The sequence below is a fragment of the Phyllobates terribilis genome, unplaced genomic scaffold (assembly GCF_046119375.1).
Source record: "Phyllobates terribilis strain yellow unplaced genomic scaffold, ASM4611937v1 Scaffold_3__8_contigs__length_932513732, whole genome shotgun sequence".
NCBI classification, from domain to species: domain Eukaryota; kingdom Metazoa; phylum Chordata; class Amphibia; order Anura; family Dendrobatidae; genus Phyllobates; species Phyllobates terribilis.
This window is the reverse complement of record NW_027362763.1, coordinates 670,725,115-670,751,295: the sequence shown is the minus strand read 5'-3', so window position 1 is coordinate 670,751,295 and position 26,181 is coordinate 670,725,115. Positions and strand designations below refer to the sequence as shown.

Here is a 26,181-nt window from a genome sequence, read left to right as displayed (position 1 = left end):
AGCCACCACTAGGAGGAGCTCACTACATACAGATTTATACAGCCACCACTAGAGGGAGCTCACTACATACAGATTTATACAGTCACCACTAGAGGGAGCTCACTACATACAGATTTATACAGCCACCACTAGAGGGAGCTCACTACATACAGATTTATACAGCCACCACTAGAGGGAGCTCACTACATACAGATTTATACAGTCACCACTAGGGGGAGCTCATTACATACAGATTTATACAGCCACCACTAGGAGGAGCTCACTACATACAGATTTATACAGCTACCAATAGGGGGAGCGCACTACATACAGATTTATACAGTCACCACTAGAGGGAGCTCACTACATACAGATTTATACAGTCACCACTAGAGGGAGCTCACTACATACAGATTTATACAGCCACCACTAGGGGGAGCTCACTACATACAGATTTATAGAGTCACCACTAGAGGGAGCTCACTACATACAGATTTATACAGCCACCACTAGAGGGAGCTCACTACATACAGATTTATACAGTCACCACTAGAGGGAGTTCATTACATACAGATTTATACAGTCACCACTAGGGGGAGCGCACTACATACAGATTTATACAGTCACCACTAGAGGGAGTTCATTACATACAGATTTATACAGTCACCACTAGGGGGAGCTCATTACATACAGATTTATACAGCCACCACTAGGGGGAGCGCACTACATACAGATTTATACAGTCACCACTAGGGGGAGCTCATTACATACAGATTTATACAGTCACCACTAGAGGGAGCTCATTACATACAGATTTATACCGCACCTGCTGAGCTCTGTGGGTCCTGTGTACTGATTCTGCAGTCATATATACAAGTGCAGGGTGGAGATGATGTGTACAGCGACTTTACTTGTTTCATTAGCAATAAAGCTATGAATCACCCTATTATGTATGAAGGAAGCGTGCGGTGTGTTTCCTATGAACTGTCTTCACGCTCAGCTTCCATTGCCGCAGTTTACAGAACACGACATCTATTTCCTGGAATGTTTGTCATAGGGACATCCTGTTTTGCAATCGTATTCACTTCTATAGAGAAGGGGAAGGTGTCTGCTCCGGGGTCACTGGGTTCAGACTGTTCTTACCTAGAAGAACCAAATTTATCCTGCCTGTAAAACTGCAGCCGCGCCATCCTATAATGAACGGTGTGGGCGCTGGTAAATATTATTATGTCCTGCGTCCTTTATGGCAGGGAGGGAGCAGAGTATAAAAACAGCCATGAAAGGTTTATGGGACATTTATGAACTACAACAGACATTGTGATTAGAGGAGGTCGGGGCGGCTGCAGAGAGCAACGGTCACTCTGGAGGACCCCACACGTCTGTGCGGTACAGCCGCTGCCAGTAGCTTCTATAAGGAATGTGTAATACTTTATTCCTCCTGTGTGGGCGCTACAGCGAGACTGAACACTTACGGCCAGGCTCTACTGCAGATTACAGCTGATCGCTGCGGATCTCAGCAGGGGGCCAACCTGTATCTAATCCTGTCCTGTGTGATACTGTCTGCTGAGCCGTGTATCTAATCCTGTCCTGTGTGATACTGTCTGCTGAGCCGTGTATCTAATCCTGTCCTGTGTGATACTGTCTGCTGAGCCGTGTATCTAATCCTATCCTGTGTGATACTGTCTGCTGAGCCGTGTATCTAATCCTGTCCTGTGTGATACTGTCTGCTGAGCCGTGTATCTAATCCTATCCTGTGTGATACTGTCTGCTGATCTGTATCTAATCCTATCCTGTGTGATACTGTCTGCTGAGCTGTGTATCTAATCCTATAGCCTATCCTCTTGGGCCATGTATCTAATCCTATCCTGTGTGATACTGTCTTGAGCTGTGTATCTAATCCTATCCTCTTGGGCAATGTATCTAATCCTATCATGTGTGATACTGTCTGCTTGTTTCATGTATCCAATCTGTGGTTTGCGATACTCTGTTATTGGAAAAGACGACGACAATTACATTTTTTTTTTTTTTCAAAATACAACATTTTATTATTTTTAACATCTGATAAATAAAAGAGAAAAAAACAAAACAAAGTATCTGCAGAACTGCAAGCAGTGACCGACCCACACAATCCATGGAAATAAAGTACTAGATCATCAGCTCGCGGGAAACGGGAGGCTCCGCCCTCCTCCGATCCAGGAGTAAAGGGGCGGGTACAAGAGATAAGACAAATGCTCCATGTACACAGCTCGACACGTCCTCTAGGGGGCAGCACTACCGGCGTTATCCAACGGCTAGGTATAAAAATAGATATACACAAAAAGCTGGCATTTGATTGGACGTGAGCTCTGTACATGGTCTATGAGGCGCACACACTGGCCTGCAGCGCGCTCGCTATGGAGCGACACCCCGTCTAGGAATGTCGAAGGCTTTTATCCAATATGGCGAAATTCTAAATGACTGTACACGCATTGTATTCTATCAAGCGATTGCAGCGTTACCATTAAAATGCCAACCAACCGCATCTCGCAAGGTCACTTAAAAAGTCGAACCGTTACTCGACCACCCCCCCCCCCAAAAAAAATCTCTATGTGGGTCCGGTAGAGGAGTCATGGCCGCTCGGCAGTAGTCACACCAATCGGTGCCCACAGATCTGAACTTACACTTACCAAACCCAACAGGCTATTGTAGTGATAGAAGCGCACATTGGCAGTCATGATTTAAAGGGCAGGTCCAACCCGGGCTGATACGGATACCAGACATGCAGAAAATAGTCCTCAGCTACACAATATAAATCTTGTTCCATAAAATCCCTTTAATTTATCAGAATCTCATTCCCATGATCATATATTTCGTATCCCTTTGAGGTGGGAGGAGCTTTCCCCTGTACTCATTGTCGCCCTCTAGTGAGTAATACATTTTGTGCAGGTAAAAACTGCTCCAAGCACATTTCTGTCTTAGTGGTTGTCACTTGCCAAAAGACTTTTAGCAAAAGGAATCACCTTCCTTCCAGTGTGCAATGGAGGGGGCTGAGGTCGGCCATCATTGATTGGACCCGCTCATGTCTTAGTGCAGTAGACATGAAGAACTTCCAATGCCTCCGTAATCTCATGTACATACAATGGTGATCATGTATCAAAAACGCTTTGTATGGCATCTAATGGGATTGTTCATAATTAAAACATGGCTGCTTTCATAAAAAAAAAAAACCCAGTAAAGTGAAGATTGCCGACCTGCAATACTACTCACAACCAGCGTAGAAGAGTGGCGCTACTTTATCAAAGAAGGTAGGTATATTTTTTTTTAAATTCTGTACAACCCCTTTAAGAGGCACCGCCAAATTAGGCCACCTAAAAAAATTCCTAGATCAGTTGGTCCATTTGGAAAAAAACATAATAAATGGCCCTTAAAGGGCACTTACCACTTAGTCAAAAGTGGGCAGTTTTTTTATCTTATTTTATTTCTGCTTCTTCCCCAAGTATTCCACTTTTTTCCTTTCTTAAAATCCACCATATGTAGACGGAGATATGGGCTTTTTTTTATTTAGAGCTAACTTTTATCGTCTTTACAAAGGGGCGTGGCTCAGGATGTTAGCCACACCCCCTTGGAAAGACCATAAAAATTAGCATTAAATAAAAAGACCCATATCTCTGTAACCGTACGGCGGATTAAAAAAAAGCAGACACTTAGATGAGCAATGGTAATAAAGCAAGAGCAAAAACGGAGCACTCTTGACTTGGCGACAGATTCCCTTAAAAGTTCATATAGCCCACATAATACGCCATTTTTCCGGCTGCAATATGAAACCTGTTGTGTTTTTTTTTCCTTTTTTTGTAATGCTCATTGACAATAGACAGAAAAATCCCAAACTTGTAAACATTTTTAAATAAATAAGACATATGAAAAAGGCAACGCAAGGTGCATGTAATTATATATATATATATATATATATATATATATATATATATATATATTTTACACACGTCAAATGCAAAAAATATATATATTTTTTTGCATTTGATGTATGTGTGTGAGTGTAAAATTATTATATATATATTTTTTTTTTTTTTGCATTAGATGTTTGTACAGGAGATTTAAGTATTTGTCAGATTTCTTAATCTGGAAAAATCATGAAGGGCAAGAATGGGGAAAAAAATAAAAAAAATAAATAAAATCACAAAGCATTTCAACAGTAGTAGTAGGGAAGAGGCGGGGAGGACACATCGGTTCTGCTTTTATGCCTTAGTGATTCAATTTAGATAAAATGCGGTAGACGATGGTTACTAAATAATGTCTGGATCTTCAATAGATGACAAAAATGTAAAAAATAAAAAAAATCTAGACTATGCCTTTTAGAAGTAATAACATTTTCACTCCCAAAAATGTAGTGTTTATGACCCCAAGTCACTTTATACAAAATGGTAAAATATATTAAACTTCACCCGATTTAGAAAAATATATATATATTTTTATTTTTTTACGGTGATTCTCGAATTTTCGGTCAATTCAGAAATATCCAATAGAAATGGATGTAGATAAAGACGTCGGGCGCCGCGTGCTAGCAGTCATTTGGAAAAAATTCCAACAAATATCGTACACGTGCAAAACAGCGCAAAATCCACCAATCACGCCAAAGATTAATGGATTATAATCTTGCGGATTGTATAAAACACCCCCTTCACCTGGGCGCAAAATGGAGGCAGGTGGAGTGAAACAAGTGGGCAGAACAGGAACTAAAAATGGCTGAAAATACTGAGTAATTTAAGGCGCAGGGCATAAAATGGCTGCCGCAGCTCAATGGCGGTGTTGGCTGGTGCAGGCAGGGATTTCAGTACCTAGTTATGGTCATATTTAATACACAGAGAAATCTGAAAAATAGAATATAATTTATTTATAGTCATAAAATAGAAATAAATAGATGAGAGAATCTGTCCCCAAATTTATATATATATATATATATATATATATATATATATATATATATATATATATATATATATATATATATATATATATATATATATATATATATATATATTATAAAGGGTTGTATCGCCAATGGACCCCATTAGTTTTTATAATCCGCAGCAGGTCCTGAATCTTTCACAAGTTTTGTGCACCGTTCAGTTTCCCTTTTTCAGTGCCATTTAGAAAATACAAGCGAACCCCGGTTGCTATCGGCAACAAGGCCGCCTTTTCCTCACTCAGACATATGTAATGTGGATAGATTATTTTATGGCCCTAAAAAAAAAAATCGATGTTTTCTTCAGTTGCGGCCATAATACAAACGCTAAAAAAAAGCATCAGATTATGCCGGTTAGAGTCTGAATCAGGACTTCCATCATGGAGGCCCATTGTGTGGACTAGAGAGGGCAAAATGTGCATATAGATTTATAGGGATGACTTGTGATGGAGACCAGGCCTCTACTGCAGCCAGGCTGTGTTTCTACGGCAACCATGTAGGCCTCATGTGCTTTACTGCCAGACTCTAATGGCAACATAATGAAAACAGTGACAATTACTAAACTCTTACCAGCAGGCCTAGAAAAATGAAAAAAATAAAATAAAATCTATCATTGTCACCGGTAGCCTCAGACAGCCTAAATATGCATCACAAAATAGCGAGACGATCCCCCCCATCCCCCCATCAGGTTTCTATTCACCTATATAAAAACACATACCGTACTGCGAAGGGCATGAACTCCATTTATAAAAAAAATTACGTACAATATCTCCCACCAAGGAATGTAGGAACAGAGGTGCGGGGGCACTAAAAGACACAACTACCTATTGTAAACATTTCCGGGGTGTTTGTAGGGGGGACTGCTTTTATTAACGGTGCCATCTGGTATCGCAGCTCGGGTCTATAGAAGTGAATGGAGCCGAGCTGTAATGCAAAACGTAACCTATGGCGCTGGTTTTGGAACAAAACAGCCATGTTTTTTTTTTCTGCTCCTGGATAACCCCCTTTGAGTCATGGTGGCTATGAATCAAGTCACCTGAGAATATTCCCTTTTTCAGGAACCAGAATCGAATGGAATATAAAATATGTACAAAAGGGTTTTTGAGGAGAGATGCTGTAACCGAGGAATGTCGCCGATCTTTTTATTATTATTATTATTATTTTGTGCGAACAGAGGCGTAACTTGAAGCTCCAGGACCCCAGTGCAAAATCTGTAACCAACCCCCACCCCCACCCACATCTACCACATGCCCTTTATAATACTGGTGTCGATGAGAGACAAATCGGCCCCCTTACTCACCATGGCCTGGGTGTGACAGTACACCCACTACGACCGTGTGGGAATATTACAAAATTTCAACGACAATTTTACACAATATTAAAGATGGTCCTCGAGGGACGTCATACGTTACGACCATTCAAACCGCACATATACAAAAAATGATACAGAAATCCCAAAACAGAGCGTTAGCTGTGCATCGTTCTGACAAAGAAGAACTTGCTCATTCCGAAGGCACAACGGCTTGTTGTATTGCCAAGTTTTTGTATTTTTTTTTTTTTTTTTTTTTTTTTAGACCATTTTTAGATCACTCGCTGCCAAATCCTTATTATCCAAGCAATTTCACATGATTTACCAGAACACAGCGTCCCTGGGAACTGTCTTTGGCGTGGTGTTTAATATCTGCTGGTAACGCCGTCTTCTCCGATAATGACTGGGTGCAACCAACAATTTTCCATGGCTGTTTTGTTCCTTAATTTTTATTTTTTTTTATTTTAATTTTCTCAGTTACATCAAAAAGGCCTTGGAACAACTTCAACAAAAAGGCAAAACGAAAAGAAAAAAAAAATCCAAAAAAGGACAAACATTTCTGTACCTTCATCCAGTGAAGACCAATTTCCTTAAATAGGTAAACCCTTAAAAGTGCCCAGAATAAAGATGGGGTGTTGGTGGAGGGAGGAAAGGGAGGTGGTGGGGTAAAGACAGTAATCATCAACCATTAGTATTGGATGAAATGTCCTGGGAGCCAGGAGGCTGGAAATAATTTAACCCCTGGTCTGGGCCCATCCGGGATTCGACACAACGAACAATGGAGGTTGAACTTGTGCTTGTATGCAGCCTCTTCCAAGAACCCAGGAAAGTCAAAGCTACAATGAAGCGTCTGAAGTGTAAGATCCAGTTATGAGATTTCAACATCACACACCATGTCCATAGTTGGGAAGCGCCTGCCACCAGCTATCTACCCTCATAGACATTGCCTGATATGTAAGCTCAAGTCACTCCTTAGTAGCAGTCGTTACAAGGCCAGCAGGGTCGGGGAGTTCAAGGAATCAGAAGATTGGTCCCCACTGCTGCTGCTCCGACGATGAGCCTTAGAGCAAGACTCCGAAGGAGAAGATGACGACTCCTGATCTAACACGCTTGGGTAGGTGAAGACGAGGTTAGGGGCGCTCGGAGTGCTTGGAGGTGTTGAAGACATCACAACGGGTGTGTTGAGAGGTTCCTCGTTGAAGAAGTTTCCACCAATGTTGATTGGTTTAATCACAGACCTCTGCATTTTGTCAGTGGGGGCGACAGAGGACGACCTGACGTCCTCATCAATGGGTTCTTGTTTAACAACCACTCGGCTTCCCATCATGGAACGGGCAACATGAGCATTGTGAGTGGGGTTGATCCGATCCTCAACTTGTATTTTACACATGGGCGAGTGGGCGACCAACATGAACTCCAATTTGTCCTTCTCCTTTTGCAGTTCGGCTATCTCTTTCTGAAGGCCAGATTTTTCTTGTTCCAGTTTTTCAGTTTCCTGAAAGCAAAAAAATAGGGAGAATGAAATTCAAAAAGGCACGAATAAACCAAAGCAGATGAAACTTCATAAACTAAACCAATGTACATCGTCAATAGGTTATACGGAAAATTCTACTGTCTAAGTAGTCATGGGGACATGATGGGGCGCCAAAAAAAACAAACAAAAAAAAAAACACAAAATTGCTAGACCAAAGCTCCATACCCTGACAACCAGATACTTGAATGAAGAAAAGAGAAAAAGATTAGAGCTGAAGGAACTATTAGAAAAAGTGCCACCAGAACACGGAAAAGGCCCCCCCGACGCAGGAACGAGGGAAAAAGCACCCTCCCCCCGACGCGGGAACTGGGGGAAAAGCCCCCCCAACCCCCCGACGCAAGGCCTTCCGCCTCATTGGGGCATTTTTAAAAAAAATTTTTTGGGTGTCATTTTAATTGGGTTTTGGAGCCTTCAGAAAAGTTTATTGATTCATTACGACACTTTATATGTATGTATGAAGACAGCACTCCCTGACCCCTGGCTTAGACATGTAGGAGAATGATACTATAATATTGTACTTTATACAGTAAGATGATGAAATCGGGAACTCTTAAGCCCAATTACAGAACTTCAGTCAGCAGAAATGAAGGAAACAGATTGGTTACATACAGCCTGGAGTTTGTCCGTTAATTCTCGTCTCCTGTTGCGACACTTTGCGGCGGCCAGTTTGTTCCTTTCTCTCCGAACCCTTCGTTTTTCCTCTTCTTCGGGTGACAGCTGCGGATAAAGAAAAAGAAAAAAATTTAAACAGGCAGCACGTTGCGGTCAATACAAAACCCACAAGATGTAAAAGGCCGTTGGCTCTATAGGAAGCTGTGGTGTCCTGGAATTGAGCAAGTGTAAGGAGTGTCGGAGCCAAAGAGAAGGAGAGCGGAGAAGCTCTGTGGTTAGAACAAAAACATTTCACAATTTGCTAATGAATTGTAATCCTGAAAGTTCTGACGACAAAAGGAAACAGGATTTATGTTTTAGAAGCTGTGAACCAAAGTGAAGGGAGCAATATGGGGTACTAGCATTATAGTAGTTATATTCTTGTACATAGGAAGGAGTATTATAGTAGTTATATTCTTGTACATAGGGAGCAGTATTATAGTAGTTATATTCTTGCACATAGGGGGCAGTATTATAGTAGTTATATTCTTGTACATAGGAGCAGTATTATAGTAGTTATATTCTTGTACATAGGGGTAGTATTATAGTAGTTATATTCTTGTACATAGGGGGCAGTATTATAGTAGTTATATTCTTGTACATAGGGGGCAGTATTATAGTAGTTATATTCTTGTACATAGGGGGCAGTATTATAGTAGTTATATTCTTGTGCACAGGGGGCAGTATTATAGTAGTTATATTCTTGTGCACAGGGGGCAGTATTATAGTAGCTATATTCTTGTGCACAGGGGCAGTATTATAGTAGCTATATTCTTGTACATAGGGGGCAGTATTATAGTAGTTATATTCATGTATTATATTAGTTTTATTCTTTTATATAGGGAGCAGTATTAGTTATATTTCGGTTTATAGGGGCAGGATTATAAGACAAAATGGTCAAAGAAAATGTCTTCCTCTCAGTAGTCAGTCCTTTCCTATAATAAACACTGTCTGTAAATTGGACTTTGAGACTTACACAGCGCAGGTTTCGGGGCTGGTGGAACATTGCATGGTATGGTATCATGATTAGCTGTTATTATGACTAATGATGGCATAGATGTATTTGTACTTTTAAAGTAGCAATTAAAATACCAGAAATATTTTAAGTACAATCAAAGCACTTGAAAGGGGACAGGTTGACTCCTTCCTGCAGTCCCATACCTGCTCATCTCTTCTTCTCCGGCCAGCGGTGGTACCAATGCTTTTGATGACTCCCGGTCGTTGTAGGGCTGCATGCCCACCTAGTGACGGGTGGTTCGGTACTTGATGCCCATACGGATGTGCTCTGCCATAGGGATTGGACATAGAGGTGATCACAGTTGGTTGGACCATCCACTGTAAGTCCTGACTGGTGGTGATGGCGTTTATGGTGGGAATAAAGGCACTGCTGGATCCTGGCATGTCGTTCCGGTATTTCTGCTGAAAAAAATGAAAAAAAAAGTTAAAGAAAAGATTTGTCAAGCTATAATTCAAGTTGAAGTTCTAGTGTAAAGAAGATAAATATATAGAGAAGGACCAATCATTGACAACATGGCACAAAACTGTCTAAAATTATCTAGTTACCTAATACATTAAGAATGTACAGCCTGATGCGGGAACCAGGGCAAAGGCCCCCCCCCCCGAGGTGGGAACCAGGGCAAAGGCCCCCCCCCCCGAGGTGGGAACCAGGGCAAAGGCCCCCCCCCCCGAGGTGGGAACCAGGGCAAAGGCCCCCCCCCCCGAGGTGGGAACCAGGGCAAAGGCCCCCCCCCCCGAGGTGGGAACCAGGGCAAAGGCCCCCCCCCCGAGGTGGGAACCAGGGCAAAGGCCCCCCCCCCCGAGGTGGGAACCAGGGCAAAGGCCCCCCCCCCGAGGTGGGAACCAGGGCAAAGGCCCCCCCCCCGAGGTGGGAACCAGGGCAAAGGCCCCCCCCCGAGGCGGGAACCAGGGCAAAGGCCCTTGACGCAAGGCTTCCCGCCAACACTCTTTGGAGATGCCATCAGTGCGTATTTCTGACCTAAAAGGCATAGGAAGGAATCAGTCTGTCCTTTAAAGGCCATCCCTTTTATGCTGGTAAAGGGCATGATCCTCTTCAGCTGACGTACAGGGTCCTACCACCTGCATGCACGATATAGATCTCTCCCCATGGAGCCATGGTGGGCACCAGGGTACATGTAGTTCATCCACATAGTTTGAAAGTGACATAAAGCTGTAATGTTCTTACGGTGGAGGAGACAAGACGCTCGCGAGTCGTTGTCCTTTCCGTCTAGACACCGACCACATTAGAGAACTCGCAGGAGTGAGGTCAGAGTTTCCTCTGCACCTGGCTGACAATGAAGGTACACTGTGCGAACAACACCCTGGCTCAGCGAGAAAACAAGGATCCGCCGCCGGCTAGATCACCACCGGGCGGAAAGCATCTGCCCCGGCCAACGCCAGATTAACTCCGACACCTGAGCTCTTAACCCTTTCAGATGCCGTCCAAATGCAGACCAAATCCTATGTGGGGGGGGGTCAGTGAATGGGAAGACAAACAGGTGCAAGTGTCACCTGGGGCTGAGGCTGGACTCGTCGAGTCACGGAGCCGTCCTCTGCCGGGGACTTAGTCCTGGAATTGTTTAAAGGACCCCATCACTACTGCAGTATTTCCGGAACCCCAAAATCAACAGGACTGTACCCCTAACCAATAATCTGGCTGCGGTGGCTCCCTGAGGTGTAGTCCCACCTGCCATTCACATGGCCACCGCGGAGGGATCATACATGACACACGCCGTAGTTACCGCAGCCTGTCAATCACTCCGGGCTCATCCTGCTCGGTGGAAACTTCCTTGTCCAGGCAGAACGGCAGCTCGGGAGGGAGAGGCAGGAAATCTCGATTGCATAATCGCCTCCCACTGTAAAACGAACTTCCCCCTCGTCTCCTTCCCTTTTTTTTTACAGAGCTCCATTTACTTAATGCCCAGGTGTGGTCCCAGTCACTCCCAGGGCTAGGACATTAACCCTTCCCTAACCAGAGACAAAGAACAAAGGATTAAAAAAAAAAATAATCAACTTCTCTAGAAGTATAGGGGCATGTATAGAGGGAAAAAAAATTAAGGGGAGCAAATTACTTGGGGGAGGGTTTAGTGGAGGCATCTGCCCCCATTACACACACCTGATCCCACCAATCCGGGAGTGTGTGCTAGGTGCTGCTGAGGGGGGGTCCAAGCCTCAACACAACATCTGATTGGTTGAGAGGGTCCAGACTCATTTGCATACATCACATGTAAACTGACAACTTTCTTAAACCCCACCCCCGCTTATGTTCTCCTTGTGATGGCTATTACCCCATCTCTGCTGCTCACCCCAAAATAATGGACTTACGAAAAGGTGACTTTTGTCCCAGCGTGCATAGACTTAGTCAGAGCCTTAGATTTCCCTTTTCCTTGGCCCTGTATGTAAACCCCCTGGCCAAGGTAATGCGGCTGGTTGGCACTTGCCCCCTAAACCAGAGCTAGGGGTGCACCCCAATACAGAATCAACATGAGTTCTTATGTTACCACTAGTCCACGTCAAGACAACCCACCACCTAGTTGCCCCCTCCTACGCCCCGATGCCCACCAGGAAAGGGCACCTGGAGCAACCTCATCTGCCTCTATCGCACGCACCCTCGTCTTACCCCATGACCTTTCAACGTCACCCAAATCTCGTTTTTCCACAGAAAGCCTCTGCTATTTCAAAATATTGCATCTTCCCTAAAAAGTTGAACCCTTTCCCGCTCATTCACGCCGGCGATGATGTAACCCAGATCCGGTGACTCCGTGATCGCCAAACATTCCTGTCCATTGATTGTAAGGAGGAGAATGGAGGCGGCCAAAAAACAAAGTAGCAATTCGTCCTCTTTCCCATCCCGGAGTCTCCCACACATCCCCCTCCTGTTACTGGAATCAGCTACATGATTTCCCCACTTGACACAATCTCAGGAAGCCGGCCTGGCGGTGACCTCTAGGGGGCAGCAGCCCATTAGATTCCGCATGGAGGAGGCTGGGAATTCTCCCATTTCTGGGAAAGTCTCCTTTGAAGTGTGAAGTATTTCACAAGCCTCCAGCAAATCATTCCCCTCCTCTCCTGGAGGCAGACGGGTCCTTTCCGGGAGGCATTTTGGAGAAATCTGTGGATTCTGCAATCACCTGCCCTTTTAGGGGGGAGAACATCATTTTGCAATAAAAAGAAAAAAAAAAACTCCAGGGATTGAAAGGAATTTAAGAAATTTGGTGAACATGTGATGGTGAGCAGGAAATGTAACCGGGTCTGGACAGGACTGCGGAGAAAGGGGTCCGAATACTGAGACAGTCCAGGGGCAGAACGGAGGCACCGGGCACCTCATTTCTACTGTAATGCCCGGCCAGGCAGCCATGACCCCCATGCACTGTTTTTTGGGGTCCATGGCTTTTTGGAAAGTCACAGCATTGTAAATAGCGGCAGAATCTTCTACATTTGTGGTTCAGTTCTTCACTGTCAGGGCCTGTGCTTGCTGTCACTGAATTGAGACTTGTACTGAAAAACCAGTGGAACATAATTGCCAACAGTCTCGGATTTTCAGAAACAAGTGCCGATTATGTAAATCGTACCCAAAAGTGGGGCTGCACGGCAACTTTGGTCGCTTATCAGTGTGATATGGTACTGTGATCGTGACTAGCAAGTCAGAACCAGTTGGATTCTTTGTGATTTGCTTGTCCTCTTACTTAGCGGGTCATAATGAGACCCCTCTCACAATGGGCACCGCCGTAACCGCGGCATCCAGAGATCTTTGGCCGTGCGACCTGTGTCCTGGCCAAAATCACCATCTGTTCCTCGCCCAAATGATCCCATTTTACCAATGGTGATGTTGGAAAGTATTTTTTCTCACAGCTGAGGGTTCGTTACAATTGTGTCCTGTTACAACAGTTTGCTACAATGAATCAGTACAAAACCTAAGAAAAAACAAAACGAGCATATACCTTACAGCAAATAACTTAGTAAATAGTACATGTAAATACACAGGAGACTTAGTTTTGTTAAAAAAAAAAAACAACATCATAAAAGCCATCCCACTGCGACAGGGTGACCCCATCAAGACGGTCCCAATCTGTCTCTAGTATTAAAACCTTACCATGTGTCAAACAACTTCAATGTGAATAAGGGAAGAACAAGACAGAGTCTTGACTGAGACGCCCGTCCATGGGAAGCTGTACAGAGAATACTTAGCTCAGAAAAGGGGCCACATCCCGGTGGGTGCACCTTGTCGTGGTGTGATGGCTTATCCTTTTTTTTTTTTTTATCAAAATAGTGTTAACTAAGTCCCCTGTGTTATTTACATGTATTATTACTATTTATTGATTTATTCGTTGTGGGGTATATTCTCATTTAGTTTTTTTTTCTTACGTTTTATCTGTGAAGTGGCCACAGTGTGAACGTACTCTTACACTTTGCACGTATACCATCTTATAGTCCAGCTCATTTCTTTGGTTTTAATGTATCAGTGCAAGTAGAATTAGGTGTCACACTAGAGTCCAGAGTGATACATTAGACTTCTCTTGTGTGATACATTGCAACAAGTCCCCAGCTTATTTTCTATGAGCGATTTCACCAGGTTATGATTGCGGACTCTTAATTGGTCTCATTTGGCGACGTTCTGATTGCTGGTCGATAAACTGATGTTTATCAATGCGATTCCTTGATTTCTTTGTGTCAGTCAAGGCGCTGGGGACGGTGCTACGGGGACTATCACCAGATTAGTGTGGCCACAATTCCCAATAATCTGCCACACCCGGCCCCTTGTTCAGACAGGGAGACGGCCTTGGATCTCCGGACAAACCACAAGAGGTCGGGGGCTCGGAGCTCCAGGCTCGGTTGGGCAATCGTTCAGAACAAACAGGAAATACTGCACATACTCAGACGCTGCCGAAATAAAGGCGCTGAGGGCAGACACGTGGCCTCGCTGATCCCCTCTCCGGGAACAGGTAGGGATTTACAATGGACTGACCCCATTAATGAAAAACATCTCAAAGTCCATTAAAAATGACATTTAACTATATCTTAGTCCTTTCTGCTACTGGAAAAGCTGGGTGACCCTACACTCTATAGCCCACCCAGCTTTCCCAGTTTCCTCAATAGCAGCAATCCATCCTTTTGTCCTCAACTTTTATAGAAGTAAGCTCATATATTAATCAGGAGTCTGGGAAAGCTGGGTGAGAACCCCTGGCGGGGCTGTAAAGGTGCCCCGGTTGAACGGGCTGATAACAGGGAACAATAGATTGCATTCAACTGCAGCTTTACTCATAATGCAGGGTTAACTTCTCAGCTATTCCCTCTTTTGGGTGTGTCCGTGTCCATTGCCAAATTCCTTCCCATTTGCTCTGCTGACACAACAGGGCCGCTCAGCACAGGAATACACCCAGCCAGACGCCCTGCCGGAGGAGAAAGGGGGTCAGAAGACCCCGAATCTCAGGCACCTTCCAGATTACAAGACTGGAGGAATAATTAATACAATGTAATAGAAATTAGTAAAAGAAAAAAAAGGCATCTGATAATCCAGAAATTCTGATAATCTGGCAAAAGGATTGGAAATAACCGAGAAGTGATCTCTACAGGTTCTGTTCTCTAAACCAGTATGTCTGATAATCCGGCGTCAGTGATACTAGGCGTTCATTACTTCTTCAGGGCTGCCACCCAGCTTTACTGGAGGACGGAGGGGCAAAATCTGCCCAGTTTCCCGAAATAAGAGATTTGGATGAATTACTGCCCACGTGGGAAACATGGATGATAATCCATGTAAAGGTGGCCATATTTGTTGTTACCCAGCTTTTCCCCAAATATACCATCCGATTTCTGGATTATCGAGATCTGACGTCGAATGCAATCAGATTGTACAATCAGATTGTCTCAGAGGTAGATCTCCTACAAGGAATGGCCGCTGGCTCCTGATCGGCCATAGTTCTGCGCTTCTTTATAGCAAGCCCCATTAACACTTTAAGACCTGGATACTTTTATACCATTCACAGGCCAGTCCTGTTTTCATTGGTCTCATCTCTACATCGGTCTCATTATCTAATGAGGTCATCAACATAAAATATGCAGCTTATCAGAAAGGTTCATCTCCAAGTAATCCATGGGCGCTGCCATGTTGAATATCCATAGTACCAGTCAATGAGTAAGTCCCATATAATAGCAATGAGCACCTATCACCAGTAGAGGGCAGCAGTGACCTTACCTTCAGGCCCATTAACGCCGCCTCCGTGCGAAGCGGCATTAATCTGTGTGCCACAACCTCTGCCCTATCCGGTAATATTTGTACCAGTTGGCAGAACTAATTATCTGTATGAATGTTACAATTCCTGATTAGATACACTTCCAAGCCTAATGAGATGCCGGGTGAGGTCGGACAAGTTGCCCCAATCAAGGCCTTGGTGGCCGTAAACCCAATATTATTACATTAAAAGGAATTTTCCAGGTTGTAAAACTTTCCAATATACTTTGGATTTCAAGTCATTATTTCTTGCTGTCAGTGAGTGGAAACATTCAGTAATTTAGATTGTGAGCCCCATTGGGACTGTGATGCTGATGTCTGTAAAACTGTGCAATTAATGGTGCTATATAAGCATAATAATAATTCATTTATTTTAGACTGAATTCCTGTAAAGAGCGCTTTACTCCCAGCTGAGGGTTTCTACAATTGTATCCAGCCTAGACAATCCTCTGAGCTAAATGCACAGATCTCCTGTTTGCTACAATTGTATCCAGCCTACACAATCCTCTGAGCTAAATGCACAGATCTCCTGTTTGTTACAATTGTATCCAGCCTAGACAATCCTCTGTGAGCTAAATGCACAGATCTCCTGTTTGCTACAATTGTATCCAGCCTAGACAATCCTCTGTGAGCTAAATGCACAGATCTGCTGTTTGTTACAATTGTATCCAGCCTAGACAATCCTCTGTGAGCTAAATGCACAGATCTGCTGTTTGTTACAATTGTATCCAGCCTAGACAATCCTCTGTGAGCTAAATGCACAGATCTCCTGTTTGCTACAATTGTATCCAGCCTAGACAATCCTCTGAGCTAAATGCACAGATCTCCTGTTTGCTACAATTGTATCCAGCCTACACAATCCTCTGAGCTAAATGCACAGATCTCCTGTTTGTTACAATTGTATCCAGCCTAGACAATCCTCTGTGAGCTAGATCCACAGATCTCCTGCTTGCTACAATTGTATCCAGCCTAGACAATCCTCTGAGCTAAATGCACAGATCTCCTGTTTGCTACAATTGTATCCAGCCTAGACAATCCTCTGTGAGCTAAATGCACAGATCTCCTGTTTGCTACAATTGTATCCAGCCTAGACAATCCTCTGTGAGCTAAATGCACAGATCTGCTGTTTGTTACAATTGTATCCAGCCTAGACAATCCTCTGTGAGCTAAATGCACAGATCTGCTGTTTGTTACAATTGTATCCAGCCTAGACAATCCTCTGTGAGCTAAATGCACAGATCTGCTGTTTGTTACAATTGTATCCAGCCTAGACAATCCTCTGTGAGCTAAATGCACAGATCTCCTGTTTGCTACAATTGTATCCAGCCTAGACAATCCTCTGAGCTAAATGCACAGATCTCCTGTTTGCTACAATTGTATCCAGCCTACACAATCCTCTGAGCTAAATGCACAGATCTCCTGTTTGTTACAATTGTATCCAGCCTAGACAATCCTCTGTGAGCTAAATGCACAGATCTCCTGTTTGCTACAATTGTATCCAGCCTAGACAATCCTCTGTGAGCTAAATGCACAGATCTCCTGTTTGCTACAATTGTATCCAGCCTAGACAATCCTCTGTGAGCTAAATGCACAGATCTGCTGTTTGTTACAATTGTATCCAGCCTAGACAATCCTCTGTGAGCTAAATGCACAGATCTCCTGTTTGCTACAATTGTATCCAGCCTAGACAATCCTCTGAGCTAAATGCACAGATCTCCTGTTTGTTACAATTGTATCCAGCCTATACAATCCTCTGTGAGCTAAATGCACAGATCTCCTGTTTGCTACAATTGTATCCAGCCTAGACAATCCTCTGTGAGCTAAATGCACAGATCTCCTGTTTGCTACAAATGTATCAAACCAGTGTCAGATGTTTTTTTTCTGTAGAGATCCAGAACATGATGGGTAACTGGGGAAGTGACGGCATAATGGGGTCACTAAAATCCGAAATCTATCGTTAGGTGGTAGTGACAGGGTTAACAGAGGCATCTCAGTACATGGGGGTGGACACTGGCGAAGTATTGTCATTTGGCGGATCCAAGGATCCAACGCAGTCATTTACTAGAACCTCCTCCTCCTTAATAAGACTACAGAACAAAGACGCTAGCCCTCCCCCATTGGACCGGTACCAAGAAACCCTCTTCTAGGGGTCGCTGCAGGTTTGAGAGAAATGCACAAAGATTTATCAGGCGTCTTCTACATACAATGACCTTCAGTCCGGACCCCTGGTTTCGCCCACACCCTGTACCAGCTCTCGCCCTGCAGGGGCACAAGGTGGGCAGGGTGTGTCTGCACAGTGAACTTTACTATTTGTATAAGCGACTATAATCAATAACACAAAGTACAGCGGGTGCTGCAGGGTTACACTCTGGAACACCCCCCCCCCCCCTTCCATATAACCACCCAGCAGCCCCATGTAAACTTCAATATCTCTCCGGATCATCATCAGTCTATGAGGGCATCGGCGGAGATTGTGGTGTAGTTCTCTAGCTAGTTAGCATGCGGTTAGGGTTATGGCATGATGGCAGTTTCACATCTTCCTTGGCCGTCCTGACAGCAGATATACACAGGAGACATACAGAGGGTTTCACAGGGCGAGAATGTGCCCAAGATTACAGAGATGTGGCGATATGAAGGGCCTCAATGTGTCCTGAGATGCCCTCAACGCCCATTGCCAAGCAAAGGTTCAGCTTGCCGCCCTTGTCCCTGGCAAAGTAACTTGTTGGTGACCCCCCCCAGTACCAAGCACCAGGGTTACATGCCCAGTAGCCCCTCGCCTCACTACAAACCTCCTCTAGATACTGATATAAAGGGACCCCTCATCCTCAAACATGACATAAGGGGGTCCCATGATGTCCTCCATTCACCAACCCATGGTCAACTGATTACAAGAAACCAGCAGCTTCATCCAATGCTTCTGCAAACCATGACCCAACACCCCATAATGTCCCTCCATCAGTGATCAACCCCACAAGTGACCCCGCACGTCTACAGTTCTTTATTAAGCCATTGTGTCCTCTATGTCATAAGGGGTTAAGCCTCCATGTGCTCTGGTACACAAATCACTAGTGCTGGTGATCACAGCATGGGGAACCGGGCTCCCCCACAGCCAATGACACCCGGCAGATCTATAGAACGAGGATCCAATAAGTGAGAACCTACAGAACTAGAATCAAATTAAAAAAAATCAGATCCACCATAACGGAACCAAATCCAGCCCGAGGTGCTGAATCTGAAGAAAGTGCTGGTTCTAGAGGAATGGTATATACTGTATGTACAGGTCTGATGGCTGCACCTCCTCCCATACCATGCAAGATAAGTCAGGACTTGTCCGCCTAGTACAGGTCTGATGTGGACTCTTCTACAATTCAGTCAGTGACCTCAATCCTTTCTAGACCCTGGAGAACCACCTGAAGGGCTGATTGTATCTCTGCAGGAAGCCAGACTCATGTCTGTACTAGGTGCATATATAGAACACTCCACCATACACACAGGAGAAGAAGATCAGATCTTGGACTGGCCAACTATAGTCCACAACACAAGAATGGTCATCTATGCTGAACATGTCAAGCCGCAGTGGAGGGAGGGCAACTCAACCAAAATTGGAACAGTTTCAACTCACCCCAACCCAATTTATGACCCATATACCTGCTTTAGTGTTGACTAGCCAACTCAATCCAAAGCCGGATAGGTCAACTCAATCCAAAGCCGGATAGGTCAACTCAATCCAAAGCCGGATAGGTCAACTCAATCCAAAGCCGGATAGGTCAACTCAATCCAAAGCCGGATAGGTCAACTCAATCCCAAAATCAAACCAGCCAATTCAACCCTAAGCAGGACTGGTCAACTCAACCCAAAACTGGAAAGGTCAACTCAATCCCAAAACTGGACCAGCCAACTCAACCCAAATTATCAGCTGCAAACACAACCCGAAACAGGACTGGCCAACTGAAACCAACCCAATATATGACCTATATATCTACTCTAGAGTTGAGCTCAACGGAAAATAGGACAGGTCAACACAACCCAAAATAAAAGCAGTCAACTCAACCCAACCTAGGGCCCATATATCTGTAATTCAAAATGAACCCAAGACCGAAGTGGCCAACTCAAACCAAAACCGGACCGTCCAGCTTAAACCAAAACAGGTATGGGGAAATGCGACACGACTTGGGTTCTTTGCTCTCTGGTGTCAGATCCTCACCTGTCGGATTGAGGTAGATAAGGCACCGCCCGGGTATCCGTCTGGCTGAGCTGGAGAGCTGCTGCTACCACGGGAGGAACTGTCGAAACTCCCTGGATAATCCTGGTACATGATCCGGCCTCTGAACACACTTCTATGTGGTCTTCACAAGCCTCACCCCCTCTTCTGTAGGGCTGGAGTCTGTCCTGACACTGGGCTACAGGACACCACACCTCTCCACATCCAGGGCTGCTGCTGCTTCCAGTGTAGACACAGGTTATATCCCTCCTATCTCTAACAGTGCAACATTGTATCACAAGGAAAAGTCCCAGCAAGAACAACAAGTGCAACTTTGTATGAAGAAGTTCCAGCAGCAGCTGCCTATGGGCTGAGAGCAGACATGGCTGGAGGAGGCTGGAATAACAATGTAACAGTGCAGTGTGGAGCTGCTCCTGTGCTCAGTGCTCACCTCCAGGTACTGTGCTGATGAGTCAGGCAGCTCCTCTCTGCTATTCCTGTGCTCTCAGTGGATGACTCAGTGTAATGGTATTAGTCTAAACCCACTCTGGTTATCTACTGAGCTCACTCTCTCCTCCCCCACAGCACTGCAATGGGAGGTTCCAGCTCCATGCACGGCCCCCCAGCACTGCCCCATGCACAGCAGGAAGCTCCAGCTCCTCAGCCCGACCTTATGCAACTGCCCCAGCACCTGGCTCACCACTAACACGCACTGTATGTGGCCACTACATAGTTGTGCCCCCCACCTCCCCCCGCGTTCTGGACCGCTTGGTCTCGTCCATTGACGCACGTTGCCATATATGGTCATTTGCGTGTGCTGACGTGCACGGGTTTCCTTGGTTCTAGTGACGTCAGCCGGCAGGGATTCCCTCTCTGGCTGCCTGTGCAATGTGCAGAGCGAATGGCAGAAAAGAGGGGGGACAGGACCCTGAGGGCTGTACCATTATCACTGATATCAGGGGGTTATAATATTATTATTACTCTGCCATTATTATTATAGCAGTGCAGAATTCTAGGACCTGAGGTCTGCAGCTTTATCTCCAGTGTGTAGATTGGGATTATTGGGAGGGGGGGGGGAGCAGGTCTGCATCATTATCACATGTCTGCATTTGGAGGGGTTGTCCATCTTTGGGGACAATTTGTTATTAATTTGTTTAAATGCATTTAGGGCTTAAAAAAAATCGTTTTTGCAATTGGATTTCTTAAAAAATTTGCAGGGTTTGTCTTTCACAGGCTCTTTGGTTCCTACACGTTCAACTCAATTACCTGAGAGAGCAAAAAAAGACATGCAAGAGTTAACTCTCCCATCATAACTAGCCCACTGACAGATTCTCAGTTAACTCATTTTGCAGCCCGCAATCTAGTGCAGCGGCAGCTAGAGAAGGCAAACCTTGCAAACTGCTTAAAGGGAATCTGTCAGCAGGTTTTTGCTATGTAAATACTGAGAGCAACATAATGTGGAGACAGAGACCCTGATTCTAGCGATGTCACTTACTGGGCTGCCTGCTGTCATTTTGATACAAGCAGTTTTCTCTGCTGCAGATCTTGCAGTTCTCAGAATGCTGAGCTGTGTATAACCCCGCCCACAGCACTGATTGGCTGTTTTCTGTGTACACTTTGCATAGGTAGAAAGCTGCCAATCAGTGGTGGGGGCGGGGTTATACAGAGCAGTTGACTAGGAGGCACTAGACACCTAGTCCTCTAATGATAATCTCCTGCTGATAAAACTCAGCCCAATAAGTGACACATGGCTGGAATCAGGTTCTCTGCCCCTACATCATGCTGCTGTCAGGATTGCATAGCAAAGTCCCACTGACAGACTGCCTTTAATGAAACCCAATATATAGTAAAACTTATGTTTAGCCCCAAATTCATTCATTTAAAGGGGTTTTCTCAAGTTCAGTCTTCAGGAGTGCACTGCTCCTCTCCTCCCGGCGTCCTGCTTGCAGGGGGCTGTGCGCTGATCATTCTCAGATCAGACCAGTGACATGGCTGCGTCATTGACCCAAACTGTGTTTTCTCTGACATTGTAAGCAGAAGCAACTTTTCAGGGACCTTGAAGCTGGCCCCATCCAGTGGTCCGGCAAGTTTAAGAGCAGCTCTTACAGATTGGCTAGCAAAAAGCCTGTAAGTGCGGTCCTCCTCACCTAGGAAACCCACCACCTCTGATAGACTTCAGCGTTGGCTGTTAGCCTAAGCAATAAGCAGTAAATGATGGAATTTAAAACATCATGGCCGAGCAACTGCATGCAGCCGTACATCACCAAGCACAATGCTGAGCGTCGGATGCAGTGGTGTAAAGCCGCCATCACTGGACTCTGGAGAAGACGTGTTCTGTGCAGTGAAGGATCGCACTTCTCTATCTGTGTCTGATGGAGGGATCTGGGTTTGGTGATTCCAGGAGGACGTTACACCCTGACTGCATTGTGCCGCTGTACAGATGGTGGAGGGGGATAATGCTATGGGCTGTTATCAGGGGGCGGTCACGGACCCTCAGCTCCAGTGAAGGGAAATCTTAATCTTCAGCACAAGACATTGTGGACAATTGTAGCTTCAGCTTTGTGGGGACAGTTTGGGAAAGATCCTCATTTGTCCCCCATGACTGTGCTCACTGCACAATCTCCATACAGACATGGAGGGAGAACATGAGCGGAAGCCCAGAGCCTGGACCCCTGCCCCATCCTATAATGGAGATTGTGAGCCCGGACCCCCCAACATCAGGGTCTGACCACACAAATGCTCAAAAGTTCCCACAGACACCTCGAAAACTTTGTAGAAATCCCAGAAGAGCGGAGCCGTTATATCTGCAGAGGAGCGACTCCATATTAATGTCTATGGATGTAAAATGGGGGGTCAGGAAAGCTCCTGGAGGGGGCACATACTTTTCTCCACTATGTGTATGTTCTGAATACTTATGTTATATATACTATATTTTAAAGTCACAGGCCACCCATACCTGCACCTGGTCACATGATCCATTGTGCAATGTAAAGTACTGAGTGTTACTGAGCATTGCGCAATCTTTCCATAGATTTTCATGGAACGTGACAGCAGAGTTGCGTCACAGTGTGACGGAGACTGTTTTCCTTCCACTGTAAATCAACCTGCAGACCATGATGTCAATCGGAGACCAGTGCAGGTAGAGGTAAAGACATGATGGCTGTCGGGGGACACCGCTGGGCCGCCCTGGCGCTGGAGATCAGAGCTCTATGGTAATGAAGCCGCTTTATGGACTTTTTGGCCAAAGTTCTATCATTGCTGTCTATGCAGTCCCCCAACAATAGTGTGTATATCTCCCACCCTCCCTGATGTAGCATACACTGCAGCTCCCTCTCGATGGTATCAGCCATGTGGCCAACACTGCACATAAGTGTTTTTATAGCTATAATCTGACTTTCTCATTTGGAGATCAGCGGTGCGGGTGTTGTGGGCGCCGCTGTGATTTCTGTTGGCACTTTGTTCGGTATCTCCGATCAGCACTGGATGATGCCTGGAAAGATTCAGCTGTAAGGAAGAAAAAAAAGTTCTTTCATCTTTCTGAAAAAGTTCTCAGTAATTTCTGATGTAACCAGGATCATGGCCGCCACCCCCAGAGGAAGAAGTGAGCACTGCAGCAAGCGGTGCCCTCCACTGCGGACACCAGGCAGGCAATGAATGCTGCAAGTTCTAGTTTAGATGCTGATATTTTTATTAAGTGCTACTAATCCCTGAGTGTTCAGCAATAGTGTTATAAAAGGAGCCCCTGACATCTGTTACAGCGCCATCATCTGTCAGGTGCGTATGGTGGTCTATGGGACAGGTGCTCATGTGGCTGATAGCGGTAGTGTGGTAGGGACAGATTGGAAGATTTGAGGGGTGTACTTATGGAGATATCACTGACAGGCACTCCAAGGGTCTTCCATGGCAGGAACTAATGGGGATATTTGTGTTAGGTACTAATGAAGGTATCTGCTACTGCAGCTGCTACTGGAGGTATCTGTCACAGGCACTTTGAGTTTTCTGGGAGGCAGTACTGGATGGCCCTGAACAGGCAGCTAGATGAGAGGACCTAAAAACTAACCCAGAAAAAGAATCCAATCAGATCAACATATTAACTGTACAGGACAAAAGTGCAATCAGGTTGCGGTGGATAACCTACTTTTTTTTTAATAAAGAAAACTTCCCCTAGTCTTATTTAGTCCAATATACTTTACTGAACTTGCATTTACATCTTATATCATTAAATAATTATACCATAGTACCTGTGATTTTCTTGCAATAATTGTGTGATTTGATCAATGTAGGAGCTAAAAGAAGACTTTAAGGCATGAAATGAAACCCCATTACTGTACCCTGAAATGGGCATACTTGGAGCTAAACGGTGTGAATGCTTTACTTGTTCTACACTCGAGGACCAGAGAGTTTGGTGCTTATTTTGCTTCATTCTCATCCTTTTTACAGATTGTTCACATTACTGGGAAAGAAGGAGAAGAAGGCATATAAAACAATCCCATTACTGTACCCCTATCTGGGAAAATATAGGGCAGACGGAAAACCAATGGTGAAAATAAAAACACTATCTTGCTCCTCTACTAAACCCCCTCTATCTAAGGATCAAAGGGCTTGGTCACATTGCTTTTTACCCTTTTTTATGTACGGATGGTTGGTGCGATGTTTGGGTTGTTAGCTTTCCTTATTGGATAAAATTATAGTATGTTTAGTAAAAGGGAGGTGCTCATATGATCTGACATGAAATTTGCTGATGTAGATATTTTATTTTCATACTAAAATTCTGACCTTTTACTTGTTTCACGTCCTTAACCTTATGTTGTTTTTGAATTCTTTTTGGTGAGTTTTTGGGGTTGTGGTTGTTTTGCGGTCTCCATTAATCCTACTTTGGAACACATTCAATAATAATTACAATGTTACATCCTTATTGTGCAATCTCCTAGGTTTGAGTGACCAAAATTAGTTACAGTGTATTAGTAGTATTAAATATTAGGCACTGCATGTTAGCTACATTTACAGTATTATATACTGAGCACGGTATGTTAGTATTTATTATATACTGAGCACTGTACTTTAATATTATATTCTGAGCACTGTATGTTAATATTATACTGAGCACTGGATGTCAGTATTTATTATATACTGAGCACTGGATGTTAATATTATACTGAGCACTGTATGTCAGTATTTATTATATACTAAGCACTGTATAGTGGTTTTATTTATTATGCATTCAGTTTTGTATGTTAGTACTGAGCACTGCATGGTGGTATTATCTATAATATACGAAGCATTGTAACTGCCATCATGTGTAGCTCAGTAATCCAGATTTTGGTCCACATTTCCCCCAGTTTGTTCTTAGAACTTTTTGAATTACAGAATGAAAGTGTCTAATGAATGGATGAATAATAATGCGCAGTGGTGTGTGCGGAGCGCGCGGCCCCTGTCCGCCATTATTTAGTCAGGTAATCATCTATTTACCTACATTTCAGTCTTTCTGAGTTTTCAGCAGAACAAGTTGTTTTTTTTTCCAGTAATTGTTTTTGCAAGTTTGACATTTCTGTGTTTTCTAGTAACCTGTAGATATCGGAGGGTGATATGATGTCATGGTGGAACGTCCATGGTCCCGGCTGGGGGTACACGGAGCAGATTTGTCATTATCGTCTATTATTTCATAGACGTTTCTAAATATGCGGCACGTTCCATCGGAGGGAGAAACAGTGCGTAGATTAACCCTTATTACTGGAAAGTCAGATGAGCAGAGCTCTGCGGCTTCTTCTCCCCCGCAATCTCTCCGACTAAAAATAGCCGCACTACTTCCCTTTCTTTCTATTCATCTTCTATGAAATGGTTCATGCTGCCGAGAGCAGAGCGCAGAGCAGAGCAGAGTGCAGAGCAGAGCGCAGAGCAGAGCATAGAGAGCAGAGTGCAGAGCAGAGCACAGAGTGCAGAGCAGAGCACAGAGCAGAACACAGAGAGCAGAGCGCAGAGCAGAGCACAGAGAGCAGAGCAGAACACAGAGCGCAGAGCAGAACATAGAGAGTAGAGCGCAGAGCAAAGCATAGAGAGCAGAGTGCAGAGCACAGAGTGCAGAGCAGAGCGCAGAGCACAGAACAGAGCACAGTTCAGAGCAGAACACAGCACAGAGCAGAGCATAGAGAGTAGAGCGCAGAGCAGAGCATAGAGAACAGAGTGCAGAGCAGAGCGCAGAGCACAGAACAGAGCATAGAGAGCAGAGCACAGAGTGCAGAGCAGTGTACAGAGCAGAGCACAGAGTTCAGAGCAGAACAGAGCGCAGAGCATAGAGAGTAGA

At 44.6% G+C, this 26,181-nt stretch overlaps 1 protein-coding gene across 8 annotated transcripts; it reads right to left on the bottom strand.

Moving 5' to 3' along the window:
- Positions 1-1,993: 1,993 nt before the first annotated feature.
- On the bottom strand, positions 1,994-20,479 carry FOSL2 (FOS like 2, AP-1 transcription factor subunit). Of its 8 annotated transcripts, none has more exons than XM_073671776.1 (4): positions 20,332-20,479; positions 9,595-9,852; positions 8,392-8,499; positions 1,994-7,743 (listed from the first exon to the last, which is right to left on the bottom strand). In XM_073671776.1, exons 2-4 carry the CDS (start codon positions 9,832-9,834, stop codon positions 7,234-7,236), a joined length of 858 nt encoding a protein of 285 aa, XP_073527877.1. In that variant the 5' UTR covers positions 9,835-9,852; positions 20,332-20,479; the 3' UTR covers positions 1,994-7,233. The 8 variants fall into 8 exon arrangements, with proteins under 8 accessions (XP_073527877.1, XP_073527879.1, XP_073527873.1 ...); XM_073671778.1 differs by having other exon boundaries at positions 9,595-9,849; positions 20,332-20,454; XM_073671772.1 differs by having other exon boundaries at positions 19,884-20,438.
- Between the last annotated feature and the right edge of the window lie 5,702 nt (positions 20,480-26,181).

Coding starts and splice junctions, on each gene's coding strand:
- FOSL2 (XM_073671772.1), bottom strand. CDS start 19,994: ATGTACCAGGATTATCCAGGGAGTTTCGACAGTTCCTCCCGTGGTAGC. Junction 9,853..19,883: donor TATCTACCTCAATCCGACAG/GTGAGGATCTGA, acceptor CATTTTTTTCAG/CAGAAATACCGGAACGACAT. Junction 7,744..8,391: donor TAACGGACAAACTCCAGGCT/GTATGTAACCAA, acceptor TTTTGCTTTCAG/GAAACTGAAAAACTGGAACA.